Genomic DNA, 27910 nt, shown 5'->3' on the forward strand with positions numbered 1-27910 from the left:
TTTGTGGAAGTTTCTAAAAAAAGAGAAGGAAAAGCAAACGTGATGCAAGAAAAAGATGGAAAGTTGAGCAACAGGAGGCTCAAGAGGAAGGAGACAAGTTCAGGAAGATACAAAGAAAGCAAGAACAACTGACAAGAATTTCAGAAGAGAAGAAGAGAAGGAAAAGCTGAAACAGTGCTTCTAACATTAACACATACGCCATCAATGCCTGTCTAAAACCCATTGGACTGCTTTGGCCCAGTCCTCATTGTCTGCTGGTGATTGTGTTTCTTCATTGTTTACATCTGGTACGCCTCAAGCCTCAGCTCCGCTCGCCAGTCCTGTTCACATCTCACTGCCGTGCCAGCAACGTTCAGTTCAATGAAACTATCCCAATAATATGAAAATAAAACATGATTGTTAAGCACGTACTAAATGTCCCAAAACATTCCTGAACTAAACAGAAGAAATGAATCGTCCCTGTCACTGGCCATGAATCGTTGGAAACATCTCAGGAAGAGTTTAGCTCAACTCTTGGAGTCAAAACATCGCGGATGAAGTCTGGGTCAAAGAGTTTAACTTTTAATTTTGACCTTGAGTGACTGTGAAACCAAGTGGGTACACTGAGGACTATTGGCATTATCTTTCTTAAAGGCACAGTTCAACCCAAAATCAGAAATACATATTTTTCCTCTTACCTGTAGTGTTATTCCCCTCCCGGGCTGCTACCTTGACGTGGTGGGGGGGCTTGCATGTCTCAAATATGCTGTGAGCTATACCGGCAGGGGCTTAAGGCCCCTGGCAGGTCTAACCAAGCCAGGCAGGTCATGGAGGAGAGTCCGGACAAAAAGCAGCACTGGTCCTCCAAGTTGGGGGTTGAGCATGGGGCCAACAACCTCACCTCGGAAAACAGCAAGTGTTACAGAAACTGCAAGATACAAACCACTGAATCTGGGGTCCAAACGAAGCTCCAGCCAAACCACAGGCAGTATGATGATGGTAGCAGAGCAAAACCTACCCTGGGAATTCTGTTGCTTGAAGAAGAGTCTCCTAAGACCCCAAACTAAAATCCGTCTTGGAGCATGGAATGTTTGTACCATGTTCAAAACATCAAACACAGCACAAGTCATCAGAGAAATGCAAAACTACCAAAGAACTGAGATGATGGAGCTGAAGGAGATGGGAACTATCATCCGTAGAGATGTCTGTCTTCTCTCCAGTGTAATGGAACTAGCTGGCACTCGGCTTGTGGTGCTCAAAGTGCCAAAAAATATGTTTGAAAAACTCAACAGCAGTGTTTCTTTATGGAAATCATGATATAGTTACTCAAGATAATCCACAGACCTTGTTGTGAGCAGTTTCATATAGGAACTATTTTCTTTCTACTGAAGCACATCCGCCAACCGAATCACTGCGCAGAAGGAAGCGTGCAATGTACTCATGGATGAGAGGCTCATCCTTCTTGGCTTAGTTGTATTGTTAGCTAGCTCTGTGGTGCTAGGTGAGCTAGCAGTAGGCACACGCTTCCTTCTGCGCAGGGATACAGATGGCGGATTTGACAGAAAGAAAATAGTTCTTCCATGAAACTGCTCACAACAAGGTCTGTATTATCTTGAGTTACTTGGTCATGATTCCTGGAAAGAGACGTTGCTGTTGAGTGTTCCAAATGTCTTTTTGGTGCTCTGAGCACCACAAACTGAGTGCCATCCAGTCACGACCCGTCACATAATACCGCTTTGTCAGTGAACCTCATCGTCAGACATCAACACACAGAGGCAAACTTTGTGGCAGGATGATGTGCACCGGGCAGCCGCCGCCTGGTGGACAACTACCATAATAAGCTATAAAGAGCCAGAAAGGTTGAATTGGGTGGGCAGCAGGGATGGTGAAGGGGTCAAACAAACACCGGACTTTCATCTAGGAGCCCGCTGTTTGTCTCCTGTGTGAAACCAAAAGTCAGTGGAGTTATTTTAATAACAGTGTAGTGTGCAGGTATGTGTAGCATGCTACTCTAAGGACATATGTTATGTGACGTGATATTATGTTAGTAAGAACTGTAGTTATTTTAAGCCAAACTAGATTTTTTTGCCATGTGCTATTGTTGGCTAAACCAAAGGAATTAAACTAAAAAACGAAGTGTTTTACCTATGTTGTAAGTTGATTTCCAAAAACACTGTACGCATGTAACGAGCAGAAACTTTGCATTTCCTATAAAAACAGGTCTGTACTGTGAAAAGACAACAACTGTAAATCGACCTGCCATTCCTGACTGTCCAAAACTGACACAGGAGGGTACCTGGCGCATCATGTTTTGACATGTAGGTCCACTGACAAAGCAGCAGTATTTGACAAGTTGGGATGAGTCAATGTGTCGTCGAGGGAATGTAGATATCGCCAGCACTCTGCAACTCACACACAAACAATCTAGACTGATAAACAGCATTACAGGTAAGAGGAAAAATATGTGTTTTTGATTTGGGAGTGAACCTGAAAGTTGTACAGGAATCTTTGATTTGTATAGCAGCAGCCTCGAGCAGCAGTCAACCTATGGGCATCTGAGGCCAAAAGTCTGGCAGACTGAAAGAATTGGGAGGGGAAGGCGACCTTAAATAAGTCAAATTTAATGGTTGTATGATTCACACTCATGCAGATACATCGTCCAAGGCTGTAAATTACACATATAGTAGGGAGATGACATCTGGTGGATATAAATGGTATTGCAGCCATGGATACGAGTTGGGCAGTGTGATAATATCTGTTTATTTATCCATTATCACATATAAACCCATACAATCAATGGCTATGAATGTTGTCTAGGTATTTGTGATTCAGATTAATATTTATTTTAAAGAAAAGTTAAAGAAAAAATGTTCATGTGACCAAAATGGACGTGTGTATAAATCAGATGTGTTTTCTCCCACATAGGAAAACAAAGAAGGTAGAAAAGTGGCAAAACATCGGCAGCCAAAAGGAAAATTTGCGCCGACCACTTTGATTAGCCTCCACTGGCTTGAGGCAATATTCTCGCCAATTAACAATCTGTATTTTAACTCAGTGTGATTCCAGAGCAAATTTACAGCCTGTAAATTAAGAGAAATTCTGTCAGGATTTGGCCAGCAGAGACTCTTCGTGCTTCCAAAAGCCATTTTATCACAAACAACAACCAGATGTATGTTTAATGAGAACAAGTTTGACTGATCATGTTTCTTTTTTTCCAAAACATTACTGGGTCATTTGTGGCATTCATAAAAGGAGGGTGAAGTAAGGTAACGTTGGACATCAGGTAAAATAAGGTGTTACATCTTGGCCTCTTTAAATATCCTGTTCACAGCCAGTCACCACACGTTATTGCACAAGTTATTGTTGCTACAAATGTGCTTTAAATTAAATAATCCTTTCGACTGTTTTGGAGAAAAAAAACTTGGATAGGCAGAGCAAATTTTTAAAAAAAGTCTATGGTCCCAGAACTTTAAGTGTAAGCTATGTGGCATGTTCTCTTTTTGTTAATAAGAGTGCTGCAGCTACAACAATAAGGGAATAACGCCAAAACTGGTTGTTGTTTTTTTTAACCACTTGAGACCTGAGCTTTTGTTTGGTAGTTATTTGGGATCAGTAGGACCTGATAAATACAAAAAACTAAGCACTGTTTTTTTGGACAGTTAGTAGTTTTGGGGGAAAAAAAGATGTGTAATAAAGTATAACACTGTTTATTTCAATGGCTAAACACTGTTGTGCCAAAAAAAAAATTGCAAACAGTGCAACATTTGTTCAGTCTTTTGCAACTTTATGGTTAGGGGTCAGTGTTCAAGTCTAAAATTGTTAAAAACTGTTTTTTTGTCAGCGCCTGAACACTGCTGTGCAAAAGCAGAATCGCAAATAAGGCAATATATCAAAACGCCTCATGATTTGTTTGTTCGTACTTCAAGCTGGGAATGTTCTTTTTTGTGTGTAGTCTGTCGCACTTAATTGGCCTGTGTGAAATGCTGTGATAATAGATAATAAAGTTCCAATGTCTTCAAAGAGTACTTCCTAATTAACATCGTCTTTGCTTGTTACTGTTGCTAGAATTGGTCAAATTTGTTGCAATATCAAACTATCAAAAAATGTAAGCATAAAATAACAAATTTCAACCATAAAATCTGATTAGGTTTTGTCCCTTGTCCACTTTTGTGTCTGGATGAGTTGCAGACTGACTTGGCAGAGATAGCTGCCATCTTGTTTTTACATGGATTAGTGTATTGTGCTTTAGCTACCAGTACATGGCACAAGAAAAAATATCCACGAACGAAAACGACAGGTCCAAGTTCAATAAAATAACGTATATGGTGCAGCAAACCCAAAACGTGATGTCCTCATACAATGGCGCAAGGTAGTTACGGTGGACCCTGGTGCACACTACTTTGACAGGCCCTCGTGCTCCCTCTCGCAAGTGACTTGTAAATGTGTTGTTTGTAAATATGAATAAATAAATAAAAACTTTATTTTATTATTAAGTGCGGAGAATTTCCAACACAGAGCTTTTATTTTGAAGTGTTGTTTCCCAAAGTAGAATGAGTGACCAACCCTAGCCCTAAGGGACAGGTACTTGACAGAGATAGCAAACTAGCTCGAAGACATGGCCAAACTCAGTGTATTAAACTGTGTGGACCTCGACCCACTGACTAAAGAGAAATCTGGACCCTGTGGCTGGACCAGATGGGAACCACTGAGTTAGAGGAACCAAAGAGTGCAACTTTAAGTCCTTCTGCAGAAATTACACATATAAGGAGCTGCATACATAAATGCTCTTTTGCCTGTCTAGGTATGTAATCTAGGTATAGACAATAAAAACATATTCTGTAGCTATTTTCAATTTTTTGCTTAATGTACTAATGACTGAACTGATAAAATGGATTTAACCATTGAAAAACAAACAAATATTACTGTCCTATGTTCCCTGAACATGTCATCAGAGTGAGGTAATGGTTCTTGATGAGTTTGAAGGTCCAAAGTCTCTGAATTATTTTACTTGGCAACAATTTTTTTGTATAGATTTATGATTTGCTATATACATTTAGGAAAGTAACACTAAAGCTAGTCTTCAGTGTTTGGTTTTCTTCTCTCTGAGTCTCTTCTTCTTCTGAGTTACAAAGGAGTGACGCTTGTCTTTACAGCTCATGTCCAGTAGGGGGCAGTGTGTGCACACGCAAACCTCAAGTATACAATTACATTTAATGCGTATTTAATATGGAGCTTACTGCTTGTTTGCATTCCAAAATAAAGCCTACACATCTTAATTTAACGGTTCAGCCAATAAAACCCACATTTTTTCTACTTTGTTATGAAATTACTGTTAAATTCAACTTTGTTCTGAATCTGTTTTTTTTCCTTTTAATTAAAACGTGTATATTTTTTATAATATGTGACTGGTACTATATCCTATGCGATATTCAGTAAGTTAAAATAGATGCCAGTCAGTATAATAAGTCCCATGTCTGATGCTCTGCCCTCCACCATAATAAACCTAGCCCAGCTCTTGGATGCTGCACCTCGCTGTACCCGCCCACTGCATTTAATAGTATGATAATGAGAGCAGTGGATGCGGAGCAGAGGGGGTGGAGGGTGGTGTTAAAACGTTTGACTCTATTTGGAGTTGTGTCCATTGCAGATGAATAAAGTTTTTTTCTTCTTCTTTTCTACTCCAGCTGAGCTTGTTGGCAGCAGGCTCCGTCCTCCTCTCAGAGAGCCCGCACCAGGATGGGTGCTCTCCCGGCGCAAAGGATACTATGGATGTGCGTTTTGGTGATTTTGGGAATAACAGGAGTTTGCGGTAAGATTGCATTTATTGTTGTTGTTTGCGTGTTTTTGCGCATGTGGCTAAGAATATGTTACAGGGCTAGGACGCATGAGATAAAGTTTTCAACTCTACTAAGACTCTCAAATGATGTTCTCAACTTGCTGGAATATGCCTGTCCTGGTTACATGTCCACTTTAAGGTGTCAGTATTTGCTTTAATTGGCAGGGGTTTTTTTTCCGCATTTGTGTAAAAATTTAGAAAGTTATGACAATGAGGAACATCTTGTGTGCAAGTACAATCATTTTAATCATATACATAACAACTGAAATTTCAGTGATTGACCAAAATGTTATCAAATACAGGCTTAATTATCTAATTTTCCTAAAACAAATTATGTATCTTTAACTTACTCCCTTTAGACTTTATGTTTTTATTGAAAAATGGACTGATGCCACATCCAAAAGTCCAGTTCCCTAGGCTATATAATTATTATTGGTGTGTTTTAAATACACAAGGTGAACATGATCACTGAATAATTAGCTTACATTTTGAAAAACTGACCTAACTTTTGGTTGCAGGTTCCAACGTCTGCACCTCCAGAGGGGCCAGTACATGCAAGCAGTGTCTGGCTGTGCACCCCAGCTGTGCGTGGTGCTTCCAAGAGGTGGGTTCCTTTTCCACTTCACCTCATTCTGTCATTCTGTTAATGAGCCACTGGTGCAGGGTGGTACAGATCTCCTCATCAGCTGCTTAATCTGGTTGAGAAGATGTTTTTTTTTTTTTTTTTTTTTTTTAGTTAAAGAAGTATTTCACTGCTGGATAGATGGTCTTTTAATAATACTGGGCTGTCTGTGTTGTGGAAATAATATTAGAAATTGGTGCTACGTGAACAGAGAAAACAGAGAAAAAAGCTTGTGGTATTTGCTTTTGATCCAGAGGTAGAAAACCTGCAACTACCAGAATGCAGACCATTGGAGATTGGCCCATGGATGTATTAAGACACCTGGATATTGCATTGGAAGTGGGGCCCTGTTCATCCCTATGAAAGTTGCTTAGTGGCACATGAAGCCAAAAAAGCTTAGTTCCCACGGTATAAAATTACCTGACTCTTATGCATTGTGGGGTCCATAGAGCGAGCGCACTATAGAGGCTTACGGCTGCCAAGCGTGGCCAAGCGGCTGACTTCCAGTTTAGCGTTCCGCTCATTTTAATCGGGATATAATGATTAAACCTTGCATCTCTTTTAGACTTTCAAAATGTTATCACATCAAATATATCAAATCCAGATAGTGAAACGAATCGTTTTGTGTGGGTTGTGATGCTCAATAAAATGTATCCATTGAATTACAGACGTTTCTTTCTGAATGTAAGTCTGTGGGAAAAGTCTTTTTGGGCCCAATGGCATCACGTGACGGACTTGGCTGTTGTAATTCCACTTGTGGCCACTATGTAAAATTGGCTTCAAAGCCGAGATGCATATAGCTGCTGACACATTTCGTTTGTGGCATACAACTGTAATTTATACACAACACGCCCTACAAACCTCGCCCACCACTAGTACAAGACAAACCCGCCAACCCAATGGCTGTCTGAACCCTGCTAAAATGCTACGCTGTGGTAAATAAATGAGACCAAATGTAGTAATAATCCAGTTTATAATTCACAATATGATTTGATTTTTAAATAACGAGATGTAGCCTTCCCATTACCCTTATCCTACCCTTAACCAATGTTAACTAACCGCTAACTTAGCATTAGCATAAGGAATGAGATGTGACCCTTCCAATCACCCTTATCCTAACCTTAACCACCTCTCTTTAATGTAATACTTAAGCTAACATTAGCTAACTACTAACTTAGCAGTAGCGTAAGTAACAAGATATGACCCTTCTACCGCTATCCTACCCTTACTCAACATTAGCTAACAGCTAACTTAGCATTAGCATAAGTAACAAGAAGCAGCCTTCCCACAACTGTTACCCTAACCTTAACCACCTGTCTTTTAACATAATACTTCATAGCTAGTTAATCGCTAACTTAGCAATTTCGTCATGACTTCTGCTCCCGGGCCAAGGAGCAAAGGAAGCTAATCATGGACTGATGTGTAGGTATGGTGGGTGAGTCATGTAGCTAGAGGTTGGGTTGGGCTGCTACAGCTGCAGTTATACCTACTCGTCAAAGCTTGGCATTGTTACGGGGGACTTGGCTTGGCTGTTTGTTTTTCCACAATATGGTTAGCTGGTGACAATAAATATCAAATTACAGTTAAATGTAAGCTATGTTTCTTAAAACATTTGAGGCGAGAAATAGGTAACACAGGGACAGAATCTTGGTTTAAATATTTGATCAGCACTGCTTAGTTTTACTGTTTGATCCCAGTATCTTTAGCTGAAATCTGTTCAGCTGTTCACAAATTCACATATCACAGCCAAATGGCACTCTAAATGTTTCTGATGACATTTGAGGCATGAAATAGGCAATATAATAACAGAATCTTGTTTTATTCAGCACCGCCTAGTTTTACAGTTCAGTCTGAGTGAAAGGAGAGAGGGGTGGTGTGCTCTCTTGATCAGCTTATAGTGTAAACTTACTCTCCATGGTGGTGAGCATATGAAAATGCAGAAGTACAATCTGTTGTGTTACAGCCCTAGATCCAGTGAAAATTTGAGCTGAGAGATGAGCAGGGAGATCTCTCTGCTGGTAAGAAGGAGGGAAGTTAACCACAGGTCACTGACACACACTTCCCACATTATGATGATATAAAGCTGGTGGAAAATAACCAAAGTATAAATGTTCCCACTGTCCTGTCTAATATCTGATTGATTTGATTTCATGATTCGTAACACTTTAGACACAGTGACTGAACTCATGTGACTGCATGTGGATGTAGTCATATTTTCTGCTTCAACCTAATGAGAGCAATGATTTAACACAGTAAAACTGGGAGTCAACGTTCTCAACTTTTCACTCAAGTGTAAAATGTTCTCAGGATGACTTCACTGTGGCTATTGCTGAGATGTCTTCATGTTCGTAAGCACTCACTGAACTGTCAGACCTTGCCTTTTTAAACTCAGAGTTTGTTGAGGAGATGTTGGAGTGCTCCTTCACTCCAGGAGATGTCTTTAATAGAAGCATAATGTTGGGCCATTTCTGGACTTCCCCGTTACAGTCCAGCCTTCAAATGAGTCCAGTATGCCCTTCTGTCTCAACACAGCTGTATTACAGATGGACATTCTATAAATAAGCAACTATTTGATTACATTTATATCACATTAAAGTATTTCCGAAACCTGTAAGGAGGTTTAAATGTAAAAAAAAAAAAAATGCCTCTCCTGTCAGGACTTTGGCCAGGGGGTGGCCAGTTCCTCTCGCTGCGATCTGAAGACCAACCTGTTGGCAGCAGGGTGTGTTCCGTCAGCTATGGAGTCTCCGACCAGCAAACTGCAGGTGATCGAGGACCGGCCCCTCAGCAACAAGGCAGCGGGAGCCACGCAAGACGTCACTCAGATAAAGCCCCAGAGGCTACAGATCACCCTCAGGCCAGGTAGGGTTTACCGTCCGAGTTTTGGTTCTTACATCAGTGGTGGGGATGAAGTGTCTCACATACTGAAGTAGAGAGATTGTGTTTTGATTTAGAGGGGAGCTACAAATGACTATTTTGTATATCCTCCTGAGATCCTATATCTTCACACAAGGACATTACATTTTAAGTTTACTGGACCTTCTGCTTAATTCTGCTTAACTTGGACCTGTTGTCCTTGTTCCTGGACACTTTTTTGTGTCATCTAGTGGCAGTAAGAGCACAATACACCAATTCATGTAAAGCAAAAAGATGGCAGCCATCTCTGCCAAGTCAGTCTGCAACCGACCCCAATACAAACATAGACAAGGTCCGAAAACCTGATCAGATTTGATGATTGAAACTTGTTTATTTATGATAAATAACATTTGTAGTTTGATATGACAACAGATTTCACCAATTAAAGCAACAGTAATGAGACGCTCTGAATTACAAAGTACTTGTTTGAAGACCTAAGGAATTTATCATCAGCCTGTTTAAGGACATTTTGACTTTATTATCATCACATTTGAGGATATAGGAACCTTATTATCAGTAGTTTTTATACTTATCAGGTCCTACTGATCCCAAACAGCTAGGAGAAATTAAAAATGCATACCAAACAAAAGTTGGGGTGTCAGGAGCACATTACTGACGCAATGTTGTGTTGAATTTGTGAAGAAAACTTGAACGAAGAATCCAAAAACTGAGAAAAATCTTGTAGACTTGAAGTCATAGGTTTTCAGGTTTGACAACAGCAACACTATATCAAACTCCCATTTACAACCTCTCATACAACTCACACATTCTAATCGAAGTCTTTATCCTCAGCAGAGTCACACAGTAACTGATCGAGGCAGTGCTGGACCAGCAGCGGCCATGTTCAGCAAGATAAAATTACATGTTTTTTACAATAGAGTCTGGCTTGTCAGTGTCAGTTTTAATACAGTTTTAAATACTAAAGTCTTGGAAAAAATGCATTTGTTTGGGGAGCACTGAGTATAGAGTGGGTTAAATGAAACTCGGACTATACTGCACAAGTTGTTTTTGGATTTGTCGTTCACTGTGGAGGCATGTGAGAAAAATAATAATATTAAACTTAATTTATATAGCACCTTTCATCCAAGAAATGCAGCACAAAGTGCTTTACAATAAGGGTAGTATTAACACTTACTGTTTGACATGAAAATAGAACGAACATAAAACAGAACTGATTCATAAAATCAGAGTTGTAAAATGATAAATCATAAAATCAAGTAAGAGAGCTGCAGCAGCGTGAAGCGTAAATAGAAAGTAAAAGCATGAAAAGAAAGAGTTTCAGACCTGTAAACTCAGAGCTAGTGAAAGGCTAAAGTTAACAGATACGTTTTTAGCTTTCTTTTAAAAAATATTTAGCGAGCTAGCTTCCCTGATTTCTATAGGTAGTGTGTTCCACAGCTTCCATAGCATCTCCAATCTTCTTCCGGCTGTTGCTGGGAACCTCCAAAAACATTTAATCTTGAATCTTAATGAATTCAACGTTATAAAATTTCTTTATCTAACTTCCCAGATGATGCTAAGCGCTTCACAGTAAAAGTGCGTCAGGTAGATGACTACCCCGTGGACCTCTACTACCTCATGGATCTCTCCTACTCCATGAACGATGACCTCTTCCGCCTGAGAACGCTGGGCAGAGGCCTGGCCGACGCTATGAATCGCACCACCAGCAACCTCCGCATGGGCTTTGGGGCTTTTGTGGACAAGCCGCTCTCGCCTTACATGTTCATCTCCCCTAAAGAGGCTGTGGAGAACCCCTGCTACAGGTAAAAGACAAGTGAGATTGCCTTTATACAGTCTTTGCGCCCTCTGAAAATACAATGAGCCTCTTAACCCGTTTCCTTGCTTCTACATAAATACCTAAACTGGATCCAGGTCTCCTTGTAATGGAAAGTTTATTTTCGTTGCAGCATTCTAGCATTGTTTTACATTCCTAATAGGCACCCACTGGTGTTGATTTCAGTGGTTGTTTATGTCTGCGTGTGGGAAGTCGCTTCATTATACACATGATGTCATTTGTGTGAGGACACCTTTAAACACAGTGTTACAGAGTTACAGCACTTGTTAAAGGCTTACAGTGGCTCCCCAGTGCTTGGTCAGCTGCTCTTAATCAGCGGCAGGTAATCTGCCCGGAGAGTGAGAGCGTCCCAATGCAAACTGCCATAACCCCACCCAAAGGTTCCTGTGAGGCTGATTTGGTAGTTTAAGGTCTCTTGGGGTCAGTTGCTTTCCCGCTTTACGCACAGTCTGCCGTGCTCCAGCCTGCAGGAATGTTTGGATAAAAGATAAGACGAGGAGAATTTCAGTCTAGTAATGTACAATAAAGAGAGAAAGAGGGGTCCACTGGTAGCACAGGAGAGCGTTTTTCTTTAGCGCTACTATGAGGTCAGAATTTGTGGTTTCTGTTATGATGTAAATGTAAAATTCCTCTGAAACTCAGCTGTACTGTGGTGCTAAAAAGCAAATTTTATCTTGCTTATACACTAAATCAAAGTGGTTAATGTGAACATTATACCTAACATCAGCATGTGAGTCATTGTGAGCATGTTAGCATGCTGATGTTAGCATTTAGTTCAAAGCAACACTGTGACTAAGTGCAGCCTCACAGGGCAAACTCTCTAGTCTTGTTCTTAGAGCTGGGGTAGGCAGAAATCTGGAAAAGACAAAATTTTTTTGGCAGAATCTGAAAATGCACCCTCGTCCTGCAGCTCTCTCTTCTCTGTCCTAAGACCCTCCCACCAGACGACGACAGGCATATGCACACACTTCACACAGTAACCCAGTGTTTCTCTTACATTGATTTATTTAATGGTATGTCATGTGTGGTAGCACAAACTCTCTCTGTTTATTAGACCATAAATGATACAAGAATTAGCTAGCTAGCCATCCCATGGTCCCTCCACCTCACTTCCTCAGGAGGAGAGTGGGCTGTAGCTTGGGAGACGTAACTTTAGTTGCAGCTTTAGTGGCTCATGCCCTTCAGCGCTGGATGTCACAACGCACTGGTGGCCAGTGGCAGCAACGAGTCTAACCTGTTTGCTGATCCAGCAAGGATTGGGTTCCCTGGAGCTGGGGTTTGCTCTTGCTGATTTTGGTTACTGCACCCACTGACTGAGGGTCAGTCTCTGGAGCTGCTTCCCGCTCTCCTCCCAGTGAGGTGGTCCGTAGCGGTGAGGAGTGAGGCTGAGAACACTCTGTGATTTGAGGCTCCAGCTAACATTAGCTAAAGAAACGTCAACATGAAGTTGCAGCCGTGAGCCATTAGCTCCAGTTAGCTCCAGTTAGCAGAAGGCTAAACTATTAGCAATATTTTTTTCCTCATTTCTGAAACACTTTGCATTTTGACACGTTTTATTTCATTTATTGTCAGACTCCTTTTTGTGATTGCTCTGCAGTGCAGTTGTTGCGTGCTTGAATAGCAACTTTCAGGATTAGCAGGATTCTTCGCCATGGAATCAGGCTTTAACCGAAGGGACATACACACACCTTGATTTTTACAACAGTCAATAGGAACGTCCCCTCTTGATCTGTGATTGGCCAGAGTCTCTTGTCACAGGCTAGATTTTTTAAAGACTGAAAACAGAGCCAAGAGGAGGTGCAAAAGTCTAGTTTTCACTCAGTCCACGTGAATTACAATATGCTCAAAGGTTATTATTGGATTTTTGCCTGATGATGCCAAAGTAAAACTGCCTACCCCAGCTTTAAATTTCATTGTAGGAACCATTCAGTGGAGTAAGGTAAAATGAAGAGCTGTTAAGTGAAGTCCCGACCTGGTATGTAACTTAAAAAATGATGCAGTTATTTCCACAGTTAATATGACACACAAAGAACGTCCAAAATAACTCCAGAACAAAACTGGAAAATACATACAACTAAAATATTAATGTGGCTTATTAGACATCTTTACTTTAAATTAATTTTTAAGCATACAAATCCAATTAAACTTATTATATTTAATTTAACAGCTGGTTATACACCCCCTTAATAAAGTATATTATCTGTAATTGTATAGCTTTCGATCATTAGTGGAGGTCACACAGTTTTTATGGTATACAACCAGATGTTGAGATGAATGAACAAGCCGGCAGCAGCTCCACTGAACCTCGATCACTTGCTCTCTGTTTCACTGACAGTATTAATACCACCTGCCTGCCCCAGTTCGGTTACAAACACGTTCTGTCCCTGACGGAGGAGGTGGGCCGCTTCACAGAGGAAGTGAAGAAGCAGATGGTGTCCAGAAACCGAGATGCCCCGGAGGGAGGCTTTGATGCCATCATCCAGGCTGCTGTGTGCAAGGTGAGGAGAGACACCCTTACTGTCTCACACAAATAATTCTTTTGTCACACTCATAAACATTTCCAAAATAAGAAGAACTAGATGATAAAATTAAAGGAACAGTGTGCAAGATTTAGGAGGATTTAGGATTGTTACCACCTGAAGCTTCTCCTGGTTAGGAATCCTTCAGTGTTCATTGTTCAGGAGGTTTTTACCAGAAGAATTATCAAAACAAAAATGGACCAGGTAATTGTAACCAGTATAAACATTTAATACAGCAGTTTCACATTACAAATCAGTGTTTTTCCAACACTGTTCAGCATGTCGGAGACAGGCAGCTTACCTAGCACCTGCTAACGTGTGCTTACAACCTGATCTTGTACCGAAGTCGTTGAAATCTGGCACTTGGGCAGTGACTTGCGGCATCAGACACTGACGAAAAAAGCTGTCCGTTGACACTGGCATGATACGCGGCCAATCGTTGTTACAGTTTAACAGCGCTTGGTGGCGTCAGGAGGAAATACAGCTGGACAAGAACTAATGTTAAGGTGGCGATAGTTCGAGTAGGGTGGATTGGTCCAACAAACACAGACTTTCACCCGAGAGAGTGGTGTCCACGTCCTGAAAGATTCTAAAGCCAAACCCTGTTCTTTTTCCTAAACCCAACCATGTGCATTAGTTGTTGGAGGAAAAAAGCATCAGTTTGCATTGTTGTCCTGATGTAGTGTGTTTATTTTGAAAGAGACAGTACGTAAACATTAAATCTTCTGTGAAAACAGAAGTGTATTTTGAAAAACAATGCACGTAGCCAACAGAACTCGGCATTGTCCGACACAAAAACGTGAATGGCCCTATCAAAAGCCAGGGTTTGGTTTGTCAGTTCTGGACTACTGTAGAAACATGGTGGTACAACATAGTGATCTATGTAGACGAGGACCCACTCACATGTAGATATAATTAGCTAATGAATCCCCCTAAATCCTACACACTGGACCTTTAAAACAATTGAGAAATTAGATTTTTTTGCTTTAGGTTCTACCAAAAATGAACTTCCCAGTTGAAAAGCTGAGTTTAATTTTTTCCTTCCTTTCCCTGTCACTTTGCTTGATGGTAACTAGGAGCAGATCGGCTGGCGCCCAGGTGCATCCCACCTTCTGATCTTCACCTCGGACGCTAAGACTCACGTGGCTCTGGACGGTCGTCTGGCAGGAATCGTGCAGCCCAACGATGGGAAGTGCCACCTCAACTCTGAAAATATGTACAGCATGTCAACCACCATGGTTAGTGTATACTGTGTGTGTTGAGTGTGCACACAGTGGGCAGAAACAGTTTGAGAGAGAAACAAAGACAATAAAAGACTTTGTTTCAATAAGTGAAGCATGAAAAGAAACATTTCAGTGTCTATGTGTATATGTGCTAACCACACTGTCCGGTTTGGCCTCACAGGACTACCCATCTCTCGCTCTGATCACAGAGAAGATGTCGGAGAATAACATCAATCTCATCTTTGCTGTCACCAACCCTGTGGTTCCTTTGTACCAGGTCAGGAGCTCTGCAGTTCAAGCGTTGTGCTCTGTTCAAGTTCTGCTCAAAAATGTAAATTAAGCAAAGTTTTTTTAACTGAAACTGAGAAGATGATAAATCCCCCACTCAGCAATCATCTCATCTTGAACACACTGTTGCTAAAGTCCTCCAAACCTCACTGGTTTCAAACAGAGATTCTTGGATCCTGCACTGGAAGAATGGAAACTCAATATAAATCACTATTATACACTGTTCAGACGCAGCAAGATACAAACTCAGTTTTTCCCAAACTGGAAACTCTCCGACGACTAACTTTTAAAACAACCATTCACAGAAATGAGAGAGATTTAGAGGGAATAATAATACCATAATAATATCAAATTACAAATTATTAATATCAAATACTATCAAACTCATTGAACTTGTTGTTCATATGGGAAAACAAGTCAAGAATTTCAGAATAACTAGGCAGGAGTTAGAGTGTGACACACTTCTGCTTTATTACAGTATTTTTTTTTTACATGTTTATTTATGAGCAAAACTTTTACAACTACTTCATGCCATGAAACCACTGCAGCCAGAGTTCCATCTCTTACTGATCAGAGTAGCTGCCATCAGCTTCCTTTTTGTACTTGCTCTGTGGTTTCCTGTCATTAACTGTCTTCCTGTGTAGCTAGGTGATGAAGAAAAAATTGTGGACATTTTTCACTCTTTCTTACAAAGGGCTTAAATTGTAATGTCTATTATTTTTAGCCTAGGGGCTCCTAAATGTTGCCAGATAATACCATAAAGGAGTCAATATGCTTCTAATCAAACTTATCATATGAACATATGAATGATTTTCAATTATATCTTACAAAATATTGGCTTAAAAGTATATAGGCAAAAAGACGAGAACCACTGTTTCAATGTGTTATCCTCTTGAAGTAAACTGTTTGTAGGCCAAAGTTAAGTAAACCAAACTAAGCAGAAGAATCAGTAGAGAACCTCAAGAGAACAATACAGAGGCTTTAGTCTGCTCTATTGAACCATACAGGGTTCTCTACTGGTTCTTCAACTTTGTCTAGTTCAGTTTACTGGGGGGGGGGGCATGTGATAACCTCTAAAAAACCATACAGGGTTAAAAGTTTCTCTACTGGTTATCTAGCTTAGTTTAGTTTAGTTTACTGGGGAAAGAACCAGTAGAGAACCTCTTAAGGACCACACAGGGCCTTAAATGGCTCTGTACTGGTTCTTCAACTAAGATTAGTTTAGTTTAGTGGGGAAAGAACCAGTAAGACTCTCTAAAGAACCATATAGAGTTAAAAGGTTTTCTACTGGTTATCCAGTTTAGTTTAGCTTAGCCTAGCTTATCTTAGTTTAGTTTAGTTTAGCTTAGCTTAGTTTAGCACAGTTTAGTTTAGTTTAGTCAAGTTTAGTTTTGTTCAATTTAGCTTAGATCAATTTAGTTTAGTCAAGTTTAGTTTTGTTCAATTTAGCTTAGATCAGTTTAGTTTAGTTTAATCAAGTTTAGTTCAGTTCAGCATAGTTTAGTTTACTCAAGTTTAGTTTAGTTCAGTTTAGTTTAGTTTAGTTCAGTTTAGCTTAGATCAGTTTAGCATAGTTTAGTTCAGTTTAATCAAGTTTAGTTTAGTTCAGTTCAGCATAGTTTAGTTTACTCAAGTTTAGTTCAGTTTAGTTTAGTTTAGTTCAGTTTATCTTAGATCAGTTTAGTTTAGTTTAGTTCAGTTCAATTTTGCATAGTTTAGTTTAGTTTAATCTAGTTTAGTTCAGTTTAGCTTAGATGAGTTTAGTTTAGTCAAGTTTAGTTTTGTTCAGTTTAGCTCAGATGAGTTTAGTTTAGTTTAGTTTGTTTAGTTTAGATGAGTTTAGTTTTCTTTAGTTTACTTTAGTCAAGGTTCTCAAGAAAGAACCAGTAGAGAACCTCTAAAAAACAATAAATACAGTTCTTTGTGTGGCAGCAGTGCAATATAGCACATCAACTCACCCCAAAGAACTGCTGAGGAACCAACATTTTTCTGTGGACTAATTACATAATATATGCATAATAAATACGAATAGAAAAACTAATGATCTTACCACTACTGTTATTATTTTATCATCAGCAAAAATACTTTTAAGTAATAATCATCTATTTAGATACTTACTGTTATGTGAACAGGTTTTATGTGAAAAGAGGATTTTTTTTATATTATGCAATGTTTTATAATACTTGGCAGGTACTGAGGGGTGTATTTTATATATATGTATGTAGCCGAGGACACGTTAGTGATTGTTAATAGTTTCTCTGGCTGTGTAGGATGACAACAGTCTTCCAGTCTGTCTGTCTTTCTGTCTTGTAGAACTACAGTGAGCTGATTCCTGGCACCACAGTAGGAACACTGTCCAACGACTCGGGCAATGTTATTCAGCTCATACAGAAGGCTTACGCTGTAAGTGTTACACACACACATACACACACACACACACACACACACACTCACACACTTTAGACTAGACAGTGTTTCAGGGGATGACATGTTTGCTGACACACACCCACAGTGTCTGAGTCATACTCATAGCCGAGCCAAGGTCTTAGTAGAAATTCCACAGTGGCCAAAGTGTGAAGCTGACCAAATGTGGGAGCCTCCTGGCTGCGTTTCACTGTTTTATTTGGGTTTATTTTGCAGACTACAGGTGAATTTGCCGAAACTTTATTTTAGCTTTAATCCTGGCTCTGGCTTTGTGACGTGTGTACAGATGTGCATGCAAGCTAACATGTTAGTCAATCAATGTATAAGCTTACATTTAATTACAGCAGGAAATGAAGTGCCATGTTCACAGATTGTATGAGAGAAATTATTTGAATGGACTTTGAAAAAAGTATTTTTTTTTCCATAATAGCCAGCAATGTCAGATTTTGAAAACTGGTTTGGTTTTCCAGATCCCGGCATGGGATTTGGCTTGGCACAACCATATTCAAAACATGCCATTAACATGCGGTTTTGGCCTCACGACACAAGTCCATATTGTCATCCTTCCATGTGCATGTGTTTACTGCTGTTTTTCTTCCTCGCTGCTGCCAGAAAATCCGCTCCAAGGTGGAGCTGGAGCTTCAAGGTGTCCCTGAGGAGTTGTCCCTGTCCTTCAACGCCACTTGTCTGAATGGCGAGCTCATTCCTGGCCTCAAGTCCTGCTCTGGGCTCAAGATAGGAGACACGGTCAGTGCATGTCCCTCCTTTCTGTTTGGGCTTGTTACCCCTTGAGATGAAGTAATGTCTACTAATGACCCCTCAACAGAGGTTATGGCATCGCTGTGGTAATAAGAAGTTTACCTTCATGGACTGTTTCATTTGAAGGAATTTCAGGGGCCTGAAGATGTAAGAACGTGTCATATTTTTAAGAGGTTTTTTTGTTTTAAAATGTGTGTGTATTACTACATTTATATCTAGCATCCACACTATTTTAATATTTTGGAAGCCTTGAAATGGAGACCTTTGAAAACACTGTTGACCCCATTTTAGTTTGAAAACTGCAGGTTGTTATTTAGTCTGGATGGGCAGAAACAAAGGCTTTAGCAATAATGACGCAGACCCCCATGTAAACTCCCTGACTGGATCTTATCAGTCAAGTCACATACCTTTTGTGATATCATCCGTCTTGTGTTGGCACTCCCGGGAAAGTGCTCCCAGAAGGTACCACTCTGATGTTTTCTTTGCAACATTTTTCAATCTGTTTGCCACCGCCTTGACGGCCTTATACTTGTGTTACTTTCAGTAGCAGTTCCACTTTGTTGTCAGTCCAGACAACATGTTCGGAATAAAAATCACCACTCTACTCTACTCTACTCTACTCTACTCAGACGAACAAGTCTCTGGTCTTAGTTTTCACCATCTCTGTAGCATTTCCTTTAACTTAGCAACCAACCGCACAGTAGGTAGTCTGCTTCCTGTTTACATCAGCATGCCTGGTGTATGTGAATGGTCATGTCATGTGCATTCTGTGGGTGTGGTGGTATTGACCGAGATTATTTCTGAAACAGTGGTAAAATGCTTCTGTGTACAGAGATCGTTTTTGTTTTAAAAATGCTGCTTTAAAATAAAACACATTAGTGTGACCATAGCCTGAGACAGCTGTATCCATATTTACCAGTGTTAATACTCTCCTGTGTTATTGCTAATCCTCTCACTTGTCATACACCCTTACTCCTTATTTTATCAGGAACATGGCAAAAAGCATTCTTCTCAGCAGGACACATCTCACATTCATCTCTCGAGGTTTATTCGTCCATGATAAGAAAACAACCCTTGATGAGATAATGCACTTATTCCCAATGAGGGTTTTTTTGTTGCAAAAAAGTCTACAAACTATGTCAACATCCTGCAAAATGTCTTGATAAGGCAGATTGCTGCATAAGTATAAAGAAATTGATTCAACAAGGTGCTGGAAACATTCCTCAGAGATTTTGGTCCATATTGACATGATGACATCACACAGTTAATGCAGATTTGTCGGCTGCACATCCATGATGTGAATCTCCCGTTCCACCACATCCCAAAGGTGCTCTATTAGATTGAGATCTGGTAACTGTGGAGGCCATTGGAGTACAGGGAACTCATTGTCATGTTCAAGAAACTAGTCTGAGATGATTTGAGCTTTGTGACATGATGCGTTATCCTTCTGACCCTACCATCTGAATGTCTCATCAGACTCATCAGACCAGGCAACATTTTTCCAATCTTCTATTGTCCAGTTTTGGTGAGCCTGTGTGAATTGTAGCCTCAGTTTCCTGTTGTTAGCTGACAGGAGTGGCACCTGGTGTGGTCTTCTGCTGCTGTAGCCCATCTGCTTCAAGGCAGGGTCCTGCACGGGTCCAGTTTTCAAGATCCGCCCCGCCCCGACCCGGCGACGTACAAACCCGCACCCAAACCGCAAACCCGCGCATCAGGCCAATTAGTACCGCAACCCGGTCCGACCCGTTGAAACACGACCCGCAACCTGACCCATAACCCGGATTTAAAGTAATCATCTTGGGTCATATTGGCTGAATATTGAACAGCATGTCGCCATAGTTAAGGTGCCAGTAAGTAAACAACGACCTGAATGAAGCAGCTCTCACAATAAAAACCTGACTTCAGCTCCATCATCAACCCCTCTGTGTTCTTCTCCCATACGAGTATAAAAGCACTCGTTTGTTACGTTTAATGCTTTTAAACTTTTAATCTATGTAAAGGAACTTTACATGTGTAATAATAGACTTACTTTCTGTACAGAGCGACGTTCAGCAGTTATGAGCCGTCACGTGTTTTTAGAATCCATCGAGGAGAGAAGTAATCCATCAGGGAAACACTTCAGAAACATTATAAAGTGATAGTTGTATGTTTTATCCACTTATTTCTCAAATAGCTAAATAATTATTTACTGTTTTGGAAGCGGCGCTTGTTAGACAGTGGCAGCCATGTTGATTCTGTCGTTCAGTCACAAATTGTGTTATTAGATGGTGATCCTCAGAGGCGATCCTCAGAGAGTAAATAATGACCAAGATATTTATCTGTAGTTTACCGAACTAATGACTGATGTGTTTATCTAAAACCCGCGATCCGACCTGCATGTTATTTTTTCCACCCAGATCCGAACCCGGGAAAAAATGTTTTTTTTTTAAAAACCACCCACAAATCAGCTGTTTTGCACTGACCCAGTGCAGGACTCTGCTTCAAGTTTGGACGTGTTGTTGGTTCAGAGATGGTCTTCTGCAGACCTTGGTTGTAACCAGTGGTTATTTGAGTTACTGTTGCCTTTCTATCATCTTGAACCAGTCTGGCCATTCTCCTCTGACCTCTGGCATCAACAAGGCATTTTCACCCGGAGAGCTGCTGCTCACTGGATATTTTCTCTTTTTGGGACCATCCTCTGTAAACCCTACAGATGGTTGATAATCAGACCAGCCTGTCTGGCACCAACATCCAACACCTTCAAAGTCACTTAAATCACCTTTCTTCCTCATTCTGATGCTCAGTTTGAACTTCAGCAGGTCATCTTGACCATGTCTACATGCCTAAATGTATTGAGTTGCTGCCATGTGATTGGCTGATTAGATATTTTTATGTTAACAAGCAGTTGAACAGGCGTACTCCCATGCCAACCTTTTAACCAGCCAACATGTCCCATCTGTCAGGGACCAGTGACCATCATGTCTTGATTGCAAAAATAACATGTTACTTCCATTTACTATTTTTCACCTTCTTTTTGGTCTCTTTCCATTTCCCTTCTGGTAGCAATCTACATGTCTTGTAAGTGGGATTTCCCCTGTTTCCTCGTGGTGTCAGAGATGATGGAAAACGAGTGGATCAGCACTGTCTCTGAGCTTGTCTTCCTTAGTTTATGTTTGCTTGTCTTTTCCTCCTTCGACTGCCAGCTCCATTGAGAGCAAATTGTCTGCTTAGAGAGTTCTTTCTTTTGTGCATTTTTTCTTTATCACGGCTTCTTTGGCTCCTTTCCTCATTCTCTCCTCACTCCAGGTGACATTTTTTGGCCTCCACACATTTCTTTCTTTCTGCCTCAGCCCCTCTTATTTTTGCCATATATGGCTTTCTCTCCACATGTAGTAACTGCCCACTTTTGGACATTTACCAGATTTGGATGTAGCGCTGAGTGAACAATTACTTTGACTAAATACATATGGAGGCATTCCCTGTGTCAGGTCTTTGTGCTGTTTCCACCAATAGTGATTAGACATTGTTCACAATCTGAGAGACTATAAAAGAAAACATTAACTGGACCATTAAAGTGCTTTCACATGTTTTAAAATATATCTAATCTACAGAAGCACGACTGGTTTTTACAAAGTGTGGATGTAGAATCTTTGTCATGAAAAAGCATTTTAAAAAAGACAGATGTTTGAACCAAACACTTCTTTCAATCTAAATATAACATGTTCCAATTTTAACTCCATCTCTTCACTCAGGTTTCTTTCAGTGTGGAGGCCAGAGCTCGAGGTTGCCCCAAACAGAAGAAGAAAACCTTCATCATCAAGCCCGTAGGCTTCAAGGACGCCTTAACCATCACTGTCACCTTTGAGTGCGACTGCAAGTGCCAGAACAAAGCCCAGCCCGACAGCCCCAAATGCAACCACGGCAACGGCACCTACGAGTGTGGCATCTGCCTGTGCCACCCGGGTCGCTTGGGGCCGCACTGCGAGTGCGCAGAGGGTGACTATAACCCCACAGAGCAGGACCGCTGCAGCGGACCCGCAGGCACTGGAGGACCTCAGTCTGCCATCTGCAGCGGCCGTGGAGACTGTGTGTGCGGCCAGTGTGTGTGCCACAGCAGTGACTTTGGGAAAGTGTGGGGGAAGCTGTGTGAGTGTGACGACTTCAACTGTCTACGCTACAAGGGGGAACTGTGCTCAGGTAAGCTTCCTCTGTCAATTAAGAGCTGACCGAGTAGGGCTGAAAAATAAGATTCAGTTAATTAATTTAACTATGGCTGGAACCTTTACTCGTTGATTAATCTGCCTATAGTTTCCTCAATTAATCAATTGAATGTTTTGTCTATTAAATCTCAGAAAATAGTGAAAAATGCCAATCACAGTCACACAGAGTCAAAGTTCATTCATAATTCACATTGGAGATGTGTTGTCACAATAATAGAATTTCTAACTTTAATATAATACTTGAAAAATATTGATATTTGATTCCCTTTTCAATACCTTAGGGAAAAATTTCCATTGAAAGCATACCATTTAATTTTGTTTTAAAGGATGAATATAACAAGGCTATCACATGACAATGCTGACTATTCTTTTCTTGTTCAGGACATGGTATCAATGTACTCGTGGAGTATTAGAATTGTTTTAAATATTCAGAATCGATATGTATAAATCAATATTTTTGACACCACCACATTGGAGGCACTGGAACAAGAGACTTTTGTCATTTTTTGAGCAAAAATAGCAAACATTTATCACTTATCACATCTGAGTATTTGTTGGTTTTCTCAGATTTGTGTCATTGCACTTGAATATATTTTCATTGTGGACTTTTGGTCAGACAAAAAAAAATAAGATTTTGTAAGTTGTGATGGACATTTTCATTATTTTCTGACAGAAAAACGTGCTGTTAAATTTAGCAGTTAGCAGCCGGTTAGCGTAACATAGTAGTAAAAAAAATTACCCGTTTTTTTAGGGGAGGTTAAGCTGTTTTTTGGCCTGATGCAGTGACTTCATGGTTGTCCCACACAAAGTTGTTCACCTGTTTCCATTTTTTACGCTAAGCTAAGCTCAGCTAAAATAAGCTAAGATAAGCTAAGCTAAGTTAAGCTGAGCTACCACTGTTGTTTTATGTTCATATTTAACAGGCAGACATGAGAGTGGTATTAATCTTCTCATCTAACTCTTGCAAGAAAGCAAATAAGCCTGTTTCCCAAAATGTTAAACTATCCCTTTAACCACGCAGTGTGGGCACAATATAAAAGTGAAGGAGGTCAAAATGTACCACTGACTGTCACGAACACTGTGTGTGTCTGTCAGAGAGCGAGTGTGTACCTTTGCCATCGGGGTTGGCAGTCACCCTCTACCACACTGACTTGCCACCCACCTCATCTGGGAAGAATTGCATACAATAACAACTCTCTCCTCTGCCCAGGACATGGGCTCCATTCACAATAAACACACAGTGTGGTGTGTGCACCATGTGTGAGGGTAAGCTCAGGTTGTATGTTTGCTTCAGCCAGGCTGAGCTGTTTTTATCACAGGATTTCGACAGGATTCGTGCACAAAGGAAGCTTTTTCAGATCTGACGGTAGCTCCCCCTGGTCAGAGGGGACTCTCACTCTTCTCCACTGTGGTTGTGATTTTTAAACAGTGGGAATGAGTTTGTGTTTGGTAATTACTAAGAGCTTAAAGTCACAGCCTCATGATCCTCCTCCTCGTATTTCAAAAGAGACAGTATGTCATCAAATCAAAACACATGATGTTACCCTGAGGATGTTTGTAATTGAGAGCTTATGGGTGACTTTTCAGTGTGGAGTTATCGCTGTAAAGTAGGCGTTAGATCATACATAAACATGGCTGTCAGGCTTTTTTCAGTAGTAGTTGTTTTGCTTTCATTAGTCATAGTTAGAGGGTAGACATTTATTATCTTTCAGCAATAAATTGTACTAATAATGTAGGTTTATTGAAGGGCTGCTCAATATAAGGAACATATGCAATATGAAGGATAATGATATTGAAGTATTTTCAGTTCTTGACCTAAGTCTCCTACTGACTGTGAGATTTTAGCAATCTTATAAGTTTAATGCAGCTACACTGTGCGACATGGATCTGATAAACTTTGGTACGACGTATGTCCATCGATGTCAATAGTCAAGAACAAAACGTCATCAGCATGTGTTATCTACGCCGTGGTAAGAGACAAATAAAAACAAACATGAATGGAGCCCTTGCTACAGTGGCATTTATATGTGTCGAAAGAAGTCTGAAGGAGACCAGGAGGAGGAGAATGTGAACGTGGCCAGGAAAAGGGAGGCCAACTTGGCGTGCCAATTTTGAAATAAGAGCCTGAAGTGTATTTATTAGCATCTCGTAGCATTTATAACTGTTGCACTGATCAGTGCGTCATTTCATGCTGCATTTCTATCGGTTGGTTAGTGGACGTAGATTGTAACAGCAGTCACACAGTGAGATGGTCATCCCAAATTTTTTGACACTGTCAGAATATTATTCTAGGCTGTCAGCCACCCCTGAACTTCTGTCACTGTGTGACATAGGAGCACTGTTTTAGAGCCACAACCAAAGATATCGCTGTGTTTCTTTCACATTGGTCATCTTTCATCTGGGACAGCCAAAAATTGCACAGTGTATACCAGGCTTTAGACTTGCACAGTACCTGTGCTTGTGCCATGTTGTCTGTCCTGTATCCAAGACATTGCCGGATGGCTGACATTTTTGGCACCAGTTCCTCTCTTTCATCTGCATTCATCTCATCACAGTTTCCTCTTGTAGTGGGGTCTGCCCATTGGTCCGACATCCCATTGTTCCGACCATATTAAACCCATTGTTCCGAAGTCCCGTTGTTCCGAAATCATCATGATACCCTGTGGTTAAGGTCTGGTTAGGTTTAGGCACAAAAACCACTTGGTTAGGGTTAGGAAAAGATCATGGTGTGGGTTAATATGAAAAATAAAGTGGCAAACACATAAGCTGTGAGCCTGCTTCGCCTCAAGTCTTTCCCAGCTGACCCAGAGCCGGTTGCGGCGCACCATCAAGGCAGAAATACGCCCGCCGGGAGCCATTCAGCACCGTGGAAAGCTCCCCACACAACTAGGACCCCAGAGTTAATAACAGGAAGTTATGGTGTTTCATTCTCTCCTTTCTATGACACTTGTATCTCGACCAGTAGCCTACTTTTGTTGCATTGCTGATCCTCTATGGTACACAAATACAGTATAGCCTAGTATAATCACATATCGGAACAATGGGACGTCAGGACTAATGGGAGGTCGGAACAATGAGAGGTCGGAACAATGCTACGGCACCCTTGTAGTACGGTAGCACTAGTCTAATGATGTGTTCCATTTGCACTGGGAGTTCCCATTCGGAGATTTCAAGTGGAACACCTGCATATGTCGGATTTCTGACTCTGAAAGTTGGAGGAATCTCACCAACCCCACAGAGGTTAAAAAGAGGAGAAGTCGTGGTGTCATATGATATCTTTGGGGTGCAACATATGCGGTAGCATTTTCACTGGCCTCCATGCTGTGTGTACTGTTTGCTAACTTGTTTCCAGCCCGTCCGTGATGTCGAACATGATGGGTTTTTAACTGTTTTTCCTGCATTTAAAAAATATATATACATATGCTAATTTATGCTGCTTTCAGACCTAGAGTTGTCTTGCCTTGGTCTGAATCAGGGACTAATTTTGTCACAAAGTTACATAATTGCCTCGAGTTGGTTCGTGTTCTTATGGCAGCATTTACAAGCAGACCAGATCAAATGCCTTGCACAAGAAAGCTGCTCTTGATTGTGAAGAAAATCCAGGAAGTAAACAAAACGTTGGAGAAGAGTACAGCTGCAAGGTAAATGTGACACTTTCTGATGTCACAATGGAGGGACAACTACGCAGGTTGATTTTAGCGCTGCTCATCATGGACTATATTGCTGTCATTGTTCATTTTAGTCAAACCATACAGTTTGAAAACGAGGCGCGGATCCAACTAGAAAACAATGTTTTGATGTATTGGATGTGCTGAATGTGCATATTAAGGCAGTACAGGAGGAGGTGCACATTAATAATCCTCCAGGACTGTAACATGCTCATGTTTAACCCAAACAATGTGTCATGTGACTGCAGTTGGTTCAGATCGAGGTCGGAACACGTTCTCACCACAAACGAACTGCATCGATTTTCTCATATAACTTTAAAAAAAAAAGAAACAGAATAAGTTCCCTAAATGTCTAACTATTCATATAAGGATGGCATGATGAAAATTTCAGAGGAAGACCGAAGAAAAGGCAGGAAAGGACCAAAAGAATTGTGATCATGAGTCAAGATTTACAGGCCTCTATCACAAGTGCTACTTAATTTAGGCTTATAGCTATGTATTTAGTGGTTTTAAAAACACATGAACTAGGGTTGAGATTGGGCGGGTGATATTTTGATTGAGCATTGTTAATCGCATATGTTTTGGCACAGACTGCCTCGAGCTTCATCAGATGTCATATATCACCGAACCCCCTCCCCCTCCACTGCTCTCACACAGAAATGTTTTTGCTGTATTCCCCGAAGCCCATAGATTAACATGAAAATACCATTGTGCTTACTCATTGGCCGGTGTGGTGTAATGAGGCTAAAAATAAACCCATGTTTGGTCAGAAAAGAGCCAAGTGGGGAGAGAACTGGAAGTGTGCATGTGTGTGTAAAACATGGTCCTCTGCTGTTGTCTTGAAATACCTTACTCACTGCGAGGACCGTAGTCCTTGTTCTCCCCCCCGCAGAATGGTCTAATTAAAAGCCAGCGGTCTTGTGGTCATGTGGTAATGACAGTTTGTTCATGGATCATCCTTTATCCAGTTGGACTGTTCCAAGCTGCTTCCTGTCTCATTGTTTATCTGAGCATTGTTTTGGAGCGATAGCCCGCAATGTTTTCTGCACTGTCACTCTCTTGCATGCACACATCACACATAGATACGAGGAAAAACAACAAACCAATGCACACACAGAGTCACTCACACACACACACACACTGAATCATGCAGCCAAAAATAAAACCCTTCCAGACACCACAGGCACACAATGAAATGTGTTTTAGGTCTTTAACAGTTGGAGAAACATGACTTACCACTTCTGCTTTCCAGTGTTTGGGATCAAAATTCAAAAGCAACAAAATGTCATACCAGGACATGACACTCATCTTTCATATTTAAAAATTATACTTGTAGCATTGGATGGAAACCAAGGACCATGTAATGCCAGCTTGATTTTAGGAAGCCCAGCATGGTTGTTGAATACAAGGGTATAAAAGTAGAGCGGCAGCATTTGGTTGATTAATTGATCAGTTGTTAACTTTTAAATTAAATCTAATACTAAGTATTAAGTATCATCATTGATCAGAACTTGTCTATAAAATCACATGTCAAAAACTTTGTCTCCAAGCTGAAGGTTAAATTTGGTTTGTTTTTTAGAAAGAAATCCAACTTCTCCCTTCAAGCAAAGAAACACTTGATATCTACATTTTTTTTTACCTCTGCAGAATTATGGTGATTTGCTTTTCATGAATGCCCCTGA

At 40.6% G+C, this 27910-nt stretch overlaps 1 protein-coding gene across 2 annotated transcripts in view; it reads left to right on the plus strand.

Annotated features, from left to right (window-relative positions):
• LOC125880432 (integrin beta-3-like) overlaps nt 1-27910 on the plus strand; it is a 49747-nt gene that overhangs the window by 6049 nt on the left and 15788 nt on the right. The window contains exons 2-11 of one of the 2 annotated variants that reach the window (XM_049562908.1): nt 5664-5788; nt 6334-6419; nt 9095-9299; nt 10864-11116; nt 13484-13646; nt 14744-14905; nt 15072-15167; nt 17492-17581; nt 18215-18349; nt 22093-22537. In XM_049562908.1, the coding sequence (XP_049418865.1) occupies nt 5716-5788; nt 6334-6419; nt 9095-9299; nt 10864-11116; nt 13484-13646; nt 14744-14905; nt 15072-15167; nt 17492-17581; nt 18215-18349; nt 22093-22537 (1708 nt within the window). In that variant the 5' untranslated portion in view covers nt 5664-5715. Of the gene's footprint in view, nt 1-5584; nt 5789-6333; nt 6420-9094; nt 9300-10863; nt 11117-13483; nt 13647-14743; nt 14906-15071; nt 15168-17491; nt 17582-18214; nt 18350-22092; nt 22538-27910 lie in introns of those variants that run through there. The other variant, XM_049562907.1, reaches the window with a different exon arrangement.

Source organism: Epinephelus fuscoguttatus, linkage group LG20 (assembly GCF_011397635.1).
Source record: "Epinephelus fuscoguttatus linkage group LG20, E.fuscoguttatus.final_Chr_v1".
NCBI lineage: Eukaryota > Metazoa > Chordata > Actinopteri > Perciformes > Serranidae > Epinephelus > Epinephelus fuscoguttatus.